The 8,414-nt window shown below is 45.7% G+C and overlaps 1 protein-coding gene and 1 long non-coding RNA gene across 3 annotated transcripts in view; both read left to right on the top strand.

Annotated features, from left to right (window-relative positions):
• The first annotated feature begins 267 nt into the window (after positions 1 to 267).
• Positions 268 to 8,414, top strand: part of ERGIC1 (endoplasmic reticulum-golgi intermediate compartment 1) — a 57,406-nt gene continuing 49,259 nt past the window's right edge. The window contains exon 1 of one of the 2 annotated variants that reach the window (XM_066329371.1): positions 268 to 438. In XM_066329371.1, the coding sequence (XP_066185468.1) occupies positions 281 to 438 (158 nt within the window). In that variant the 5' untranslated portion in view covers positions 268 to 280. The remainder of the gene's footprint in view (positions 439 to 8,414) is intronic. The other variant, XM_066329374.1, reaches the window with a different exon arrangement.
• LOC136367614 (uncharacterized) lies at positions 3,488 to 8,387 on the top strand. Its single transcript, XR_010744708.1, has 2 exons — positions 3,488 to 6,559; positions 6,966 to 8,387. It is a non-coding gene; the product is annotated as an uncharacterized lncRNA (long non-coding RNA).

Here is an 8,414-nt window from a genome sequence, read left to right as displayed (position 1 = left end):
ACCCCGATTCCCTCATCCTTCACCGCGGACCCCTCATCGCTCACCCCGGGACCCCTCATCCTTCACCCCGGGATCCTCATCCTTCACCGTGGATCCCTTATCTTTCACCCCGGATCCCTTACCCCTCACCCCGGACCCTTCATCCTTCACCCTGGACCCCTCACCCCGTTCCCTCATCCTTCACCCCGCTCCCTCAGCCCGTTCCCTCAGCCCGTTCCCCCAGCCCGGGCCGTGTCCCCGGGCGCTGCCGTGACCCGGCGGCGGAAGGCCCGGCCGCCCAATGCGCTGTGTCTGCGCGGCGCCGGGGCCGGGCCCGGGCCCGTCATTTCCTGGCCCTGCAGCCGCCGGCAGCGAGGCCACAGCCGGGGCCGGGGGCGGCGGCGCCCGCAGCCCGCCCGCCACCACCGCCGCCACCACCATGCCCTTTGACTTCAGGAGGTGAGTGTCGCCGAGAGTCGCGGCCACGGGCCGCCCGCCCGCCCCGCGGGGACCGGCCGCCACCGCCCCGCGCCGCTCCCCCGCCCGCGGGTGCGCGTGGGATGGAGCGTGGATAGGGATGGATGGACAGGGATGGATGGGTGTATGGATGGGTGTATGGATGGATGGACACAGTGTGTGCAGGCTGTGCCCAGCTCCGTAATGCGGTTCCATCAAGCCCAAGGGGATGTGTGTGCAGTTTGGGTTGCCTGGGAGCAGCAGCGCCTTCGGGGTGATGGATGCGGGTGTTGGGCCGGAGGTGCTGGGCTGCTGCTCCTCCCGCAGGTGTCTAAGCTCTCACTTTTTGTGAGGTGAGTCAATTTTTGTGGCGGGGCTCCTGCAGCACCTTTAGAAGGTCACGGTGCTGCTCCCACGGCAGCTTTAGGGCATCATTCCTTACAGTGGGGTTCTCACAATGGCTTTAGGGCATCATTCCTTACAGTGGGGTTCTCACAGTGCCTTTAGGGGATCATTCCTTACAGTGGGGTTCCCACAGTGCCTTTAGGGCATCATTCCTTACAGTGGGGTTCCCACAGTGACTTTAGGGGATCATTCCTTACAGTGGGGTTCCCACGGCAGCTTTAGGGCATCATTCCTTACAGTGGGGTTCCCACAGTGCCTTTAGGGCATCATTCCTTACAGTGGGGATCCCACAGCAGCTTTAGGGCATCATTCCTTACAGTGGGGTTCCCACAGTGCCTTTAGGGGATCATTCCTTACAGTGGGGTTCCCACAGTGGCTTTAGGGGATCATTCCTTACAGTGGGGTTCCCACAGCAGCTTTAGGGGATCACAGCAGGGCTCCTGCAGTGGCTTTAGGGGGTCACTACTTAGGATGGAGCTCCCAGAGCATGTTTAAGGGGTCACTTTTTGCAGAGGGCTCCCACACAAGGCTTCATGTGCCAAAGCTGTGCCACGTGTCTGATGGCTGGGAACCAACATCCACGCCTCCACCTTTGGCTTTGCCATTTTAAGCAGGTGCAAGGTGTAGGATTTGACCTTTCATCCCCTGGGCTGTGTCAGGTACCAAAGCAGAAGTGAAAAAGACCCCTCTGACTTCACAGGAGCCAAAATAGCAACTGCGGGTTCATTTTCTTTTTTGAGCTCTTCTTGAACCAGCAATTTGCACCTTCCCAAGTTCAGAGATGCCAAGGGGAAGATGCACAGGTGACTTTTCTCATACAGATTTGACTACAACTTAAATATTACAACAAAAAATACACGTATTTTGGGGAATATATGCAGTTAGCCACAGTCCTTTCCATGTTGGATCACCATGACCCCTCCACGTGCATCTCCCCTTGAGATGGGAAATGGTGATAGTGCAGTGTTTCAGTTCTCCCAAACAAAAAGTTGTTCGTTATATTTTTACTGTAATTCTAAACCAGGCCTCTCATTTATACAGGCTGACAGGGTCCTGTGTGATCCATGGGGCATTGTTGAACATGGAGGCAGTTGCTTCTGAATGAAAACTTGCTGAAGCTGGAAACAGCATCTGCTGGATCATGTGGGATCCGGGGCCCAGAGCCTCGTTTCTGCTTTTGTGTAAAATCTGATAGAAAAAATTCCTTCTTTGGAGACATTCTGCCAGCTGCAAAATCCTATTGCCATCCATTTTCAGACTCGTAAATTACGTGAACAGTAAGAGATCCTGGGCTGTGGCTGTCACTTTGTAACAGCAGATAAAGAAAATGTTATTTCTGGTGTCTTTGCAAATGTGATTTCTGTTGGGTCTCAGAATTTGCATGTGGAAACACTGGCTCACCAAGAGCATAATCATCTTAAGAGACAGCGCTAGTGCTTCACTTTGGAATGGAACAAAGGCGTTCAGTAAAAGCTGAATTGCAGGGCTTGTGTTAATGAGTTATAAAAACAGAGACATCAGTTCAGATCTGCGTTTTAAAGATTCACCATTACAAATAACTTCTTTGTCATTCAGAGTGGAGGATAAGAAATAGACACTTCAAAGCTCTTTCTCAAATAACGTTAGCTCACTGAACTTCAGCTTTTCTGCAAGGATGAGTTTTTCAAAAGCTGCCATTGATAACAGGAACTTCACATTTGAAGTACAGAGCAGCTTTTGTCACGTGCAGCAAACCACTTTCCTGTTTTAGAAGCATGAACAGAGTTCAGGACCAAAAGGTTTGCAAAGGTTAGAGCCCTTTTTAGCTGTCGTGGGTTTTGTTCATAGTGCAGGCAGTGGAACAAAATCTGCTGAGGCTGGAAAATTTTACTCTTGGAGGTAAAGTATGATGCACACATTAAAAAAAATTGCACAGGTACTTCCTGACAGCTCTAGAACATGCAATACAAGGGCTCTTGGAGAAAAAAGGTCACCACCTTGAGTAGGTTTCTGAATGAAGAAACGACATTGCCACCATGTAAATTGCCAAGTTTTTCTCTCAGAGCTTTCAGCTGGATGTTCCCTTTGGCAGGTACACTTTGGTAACCTGTCATTTACATGCCTCTGTGTGATCAGAGGTTTGGGTTGGTAAGAAACTTACAGAAATGCCCCTGCATATCCTCTGGAGTCCAAAATTCCATGTGGAAAGGTGGTGTGTTCTTCTGGAGGCCACACATTTCACTTTACATCTGGAGGAGTTCTGTCCTTAGCTGCTCTGCCAAGGACATTTGGGAAGGTTTTGTTGTTTTTGTGTCCTCCCCTTTCTTAGAGCTTTATTTTTGGTATTTTGGGGTGGCAGGATGCTGACAGCTGGCACCAGGTGTAGAGAGAAGCATTGTAGACCAGCTGGAAGTTTAGGCTTTGAGTCTGTTTCCACACAGAGTAGCTCTAAGAGGAACCCAAACCTCCTCTGGAGATGATGGAGACACAAATGCCAAGTAATTAAAACAGCCCAGGACCAAAAATGTCCCTGTTCTTCACCAACTGAAAGTCAAGGAAATAATTCACTTCCATGGGACTAAATCTCTTTGCTCTGTCTTAAACTTAGCTACATTGAAGAACAGAAATTGCTTAAAAATCTTTCTTGGAAGTTGTGTCCATCAAGTAACTTGGTTTGTTACCTCTACTTTTTTGTACAGGGTGTTGGTTTTTTTTTTTTTTTTTTTTTTTTTTCTGTAGGACTTCTGTTTTCTTGGCTTATCAGTGGTTCCCTTTCCTAATACAAACTGCATTTAATTCATAAATAAACCAATATTTTCACAGTAATCTCACATGAATAATAATTATTCTGTCTCAAGTATCTTCAGGGTTTTAATAATACTCGGTATTTACCTAATGCTTTTCATTTTTCAAAGCATTTAATTCAGACTAATCCCCCCAGTCCTGCTGTGATGTTGGTCCAGAACCAAGTTTTCAGCTTCCAGATTGGAGCCTTCAGTACAGGTCTGTTCAGTGCATGTCACAAGACACCAGCCCTCCTACAGAACTACTAAATCAGTTGGTATTTCCAGAAGGCCTGGTTCTTTCTTTTTTAACACCCATTTGGCTGAAAGAGACAGACAGATTTTTTTTTTTTTTCCCTTCTTGCCCATCTCCTGGTTTTTAGAACTCGTGTCAGCAAAGCAGCTTTGTACGTGTTTGATTGAGGATTTTGAGTTCTCTCACTGGAGCTGAAAGTTTCCTTTTGGAGCCTCTAAGATCCCGTGTCACCTGCACTCTTGAAGCCTCTGAGGATGGTTCAAGTCATAATTAGATTAAATTTTAAGCCTGGGTCATCTTGAGTGGTGATTGTGAGCCAGCCAAGAAGGGTTCCCACATGTGGTGTGATCCTGTTAGCAGCAGGCTGAGCTGCTTGCTGGGACTTCAAACTGCTCAGGAATTGAGAATGAGACAAATAAAACTGAGAATTACAGGTGTGAAAAGGGAGAGACTCCTTTGCAGTGGAGGTGGACATGGTGGAGAGAAGCATTGCTGCAAATTCTCTTGGCTCTGGTGGCTTTTCTTTGCACCTGCCTATTTGCATGGAAGAGTTACTGATGGGTTTGTGAGATACTGAAACTCCTGAACCGTCTTGGTCGCTTTAGTTGAGAAAAACTAAAATAGACCACTCTGAAATCAAGTTTTTGTTCTAATCCTGGGTAATTCACACTTGGGCCCTGGCCAGGTGTTTAGCATAGAGTGGCAAATACCTGTGAATCCTTATTTTTATGTGTCATTGTGAAATTCAGAATTTATTTCTCACAGTTAATCATTGTGATGTTTTCATTAGGTGGTTTTTTTTTATTGTTCCTTGTTTGGTTTTGGGGTTTGGTTGGTTTTTTGTTTTCACAGTGTGATAACCTGTATGAAGTCACAATGTGCTGTACCCGGATTTTGGAGGTCATGGGAAAGGAGCCAGGCTTAGAAAGGATTTAGATTTAAATGCTGATCTAGAGTGGAAGGCAAAACCTCTTATTCCATCTGCACAGTACGACAGGCCCCCACTGTCAGCTGTTCTTTGGCATGTCTGTGATAAATGATATTTTAGTGTGGGTATGCTGATTCAGACCTATGGATCATTTTTATTGTTGTGGGACACAGGCAGGTCTCTGCTTTAGTTCCTGAAGGGTTTTTTTTAAATCAATTTTTTCAGTCTTAACCAAAGCTGACAAACTCCAACCTTCCTGCTCTTAGCAAAGGGAGTGTGTTTGGGTTTAAATTAGACCTAAGAGTTGTGATGGTGAAAGGACAAACTGATGCTGACACTTGTGACCTGGCATGTTTGTGAAATTGATTCCTGACCAAGAGAAAAATGGGGTGACCATGAAAGACAGTTTTATTCCTTCTTTTCTAAAGCCTGAAGGCTAAAATCAAGTTATTTGCCTTAAGCTCACAAGTGAATTAGAAGGTGTCCGAGGGGTGCGTAGTTTGGAAACAATTTTTCTCCATGGACTTAAAATCACCTAAAATCTGGTTTGTGCCCATTAATCTGCTCAGGAGTCAACTTCACAGCTGTGCCAGGTCACAAGTGTAAATACCAGTCTGTCTATTCCCATCACAGCTCTTAGCCCTATTGAAACCCAAACCTACTCCCTTTGCTAAGAGCAGTCAGCTTGCAATGATTTTGTCCAAAATAATAATTCCTGTATGTGATAGAGCTGGTAGCCATCACTTCCAAGATTAATGTCTAGGGGCTGCAGCACAGCTCTGATTTGGGCAGTTACAGATTTCTAGAAGTACAGAATCTTCTCAGTTGGGAGGAACCCACAAGGCTCAAGTCCAGCCCCACAACCTTGGCATTATTTGCGCCACGCTTTGCCAAACGGAGCTCATTTCAGCAGTGCCTGCATTTCCATCCCCACCTGCAGCCACCTCTGGGGAGCCCATTCCAGTTCCCATTGTGCAATGGCACTGGTAAACAACCCTTCCAAGTGCTATTGCTGCCGCCTTACGTAATGGCCAGCGTGGATTTGGGTGCCAGGCAGTGCCGTGACTGACTTTGGCTCAACAATAGCCCTTTGAGGGCACCTGAGAAATTATTCTGCAGTCACAGCAGGCAGATGGGCAAGCAGAGCTGCACAGACAGAGTCTGTTGATGTTTGTGCCACAAATAACTGATTATACATGGTGTACATGTGTGTAAATATTTCTTCCTGAGTCTCCCTGCTCCATCGTTTCTCTCAAAATATCATCGCAGTGGAGATTTTTTTTTTTTTCCCCTGAGTAAGTAGGGAAATATTAAAGTCTGGCTTTGTAGGAAAGTTTTGCATTGTTCCTTCTGAACTTTAACTGTCCTCCTTTGTTCAGTCCTTGGTGACACAGATGCTTCCTTCATGCCATCATAGTTCATTGCTGTGAAAATGACTGAATCACAGTGTAAACAGAGCTGAAGCAATGCCACCAGCCCGGACTGGGAGCTGTGGACGTTGTTGAGCTTGTATTTTGAAGTGTGCTGGTGTATTTTTTAGGCATGCAGTTCAAATGGTGGAGGTGGTGAGGAAAGAATAGTCTTGCAATGAACGGAGAAGTGGAGAATCATCTGTTTTTCTTGTCTTCTATCCAAGCACAAGCGATGTCTAGGTATTCCTGTACTGAGCCAGCTGCTCTCGAAATGGAAAACTTGGTCTGCCAAAAAATTAACCACAGCCTTGCCACAATCTGCAAAATCTTCCTTATACTGAAATGCCTGAGCATTTTAGTAGTAAGTCTTCTTTTTACTGAAATGTCTGAGTATTTCAGTCATAATCATGGCGCACACACACACACACAAGATGTAGTTGGCCACTGCAGCTCACTGAATTGTGTGTGTTTGGATGTTTGCTTTTCTGTCTGGTTTTTTTGAAGGATGTTTCCAAATGAGATGTATTTAGTTTAATTCAGGGAAGCCAGAAAGATTGGCATGTAATAGAAGAGCCTTCAAAATGCTGTGTTGAAATGTGCAGGCCTGTGTAACTGCTGACAGGATTTCAGGTCATCCTTTCTTAGTGTTTATTTAACCATTCTGTCCTAAAGCAGATCACCTGGCTTCCATATTATCCCTCTCTGTACACCACTGTGTGCCCCCTAAAACATCAGTGATCCAAATGTGACTTTGTTTTCCAATAAAGGTGAAGTCTTTGAGCCCTATTTGGATTCTGTGTCATTCCAAGTGAAACATGACCCAACTGCACTGAAATCTGAATGTGGCTGCTGCATTAGAACGGTTCTATCTGGATCAAAAACCAGTGGTAAACCTGCAAGTTGCAGCTCTTTGAGTCTGTATGGTTTTTTAGTGGGCATCCATACAGATATTAATTGGAAATTTTGTCAAACCAGGACCTTGACTTGGAAGCCAGGTGATGCAGAAGAGTTGTATGTGCTCGTAGGTAACACACTTACATGCAAATAAAAACCAGGACTGAGTTGTGGAAGCTTGTACAGAAATTCTTGTCTTCTTGGATTGGAATTTAAATAGGAGACCTTGAGCTGGTCACTGCAGAGTTACTGATAATCTGGAAAAGTGTTTTTATTTTAATCCCTTATATGGGATAGGAGTTTCTTTTATTGATACGGAGAAATCTCTCTCTGCAGTAGGTATGGATTGACCTGTGTGCTTTTGAGGGAAGCCTTATGAATATGGAGCTGTTTTCTTCACATTTCCCTCTCCCCCCCTTTTTTTTGATTCCCCTGATGTTGTATTTGTTCATGCTCATTTGTACCAATCTCTCGATTTTTGTGCTGAGCGAGCGCAGCTGGGACTTAAACCAGAAAGTGGCTTCCCCAGATAAAACCTGCACGTTTCTGATGCTAAAATGGTTCTTCCCAGATCTTGTTTCAAGGTGTTCAGCAGTGCAAGGCAGCAGCAGAGCCTCAGTGTTTTGTGATTTCCTGGACGCTGTGGGGAAAGACTATGGTACAACTTTTTATTTTTTATTTTTTTTTCCATAGCTCAATGGTCGTGCGTAGGTAAATTCTTGGAAATCACAGTCCAGCTTTGAGTTTTGTTCAATGTCTGCTGCAGATCAGGAGTTTAGTTTGCTTGTTTGTGGGCAGGGAATGTGGCAGGAGGCCCTGAGCTGACAGGTGTCCCTTGGGGAAAAGGAGAAATGTTCAGGACCAAGGGGATGGATCACAAAGGATGGAAGTGCTGGGGAGCTGCAGGAACAGAAATCTCTGAGTTGAAGGCTCTGGGCCAGGAAGGGTTACATTAAAGTGGCTGAACAATCTGCTTGTGGCATTAAAGTAGCTGAACAATCTGCTCAGTTTGGGGAGCAGCCACATATGTTTAATGCTCTTCCCCATTCTCTGTGTTCTCCAGAAAATGCTGCTCCCACTCAGGAGTACAATGGCTCCTATGGTCCAGCAAAGGGCTGGATCCCTGTAAATACCAGTCCCCTTGAACATTTTTTCTTCATGACACTTTTCTCCTGTTTTGATGAAGCAGAGTGTAATTTGCTCACTTTATTAAAAATACATTTCTCTGCCATCCTTCATTTTGACACCTGCTTCACTGCCTAAAAGGAGATAAAATGCTTGCTGGCAAGAGTCCACCTTTGAGTATTTGTGATTATGCTTTC

Source organism: Sylvia atricapilla, chromosome 14 (assembly GCF_009819655.1).
Source record: "Sylvia atricapilla isolate bSylAtr1 chromosome 14, bSylAtr1.pri, whole genome shotgun sequence".
In the NCBI taxonomy this organism is placed as follows: domain Eukaryota; kingdom Metazoa; phylum Chordata; class Aves; order Passeriformes; family Sylviidae; genus Sylvia; species Sylvia atricapilla.
The sequence above is the reverse complement of the archived record's forward strand: the minus strand, read 5'-3'. Positions and strand labels throughout refer to the sequence as shown.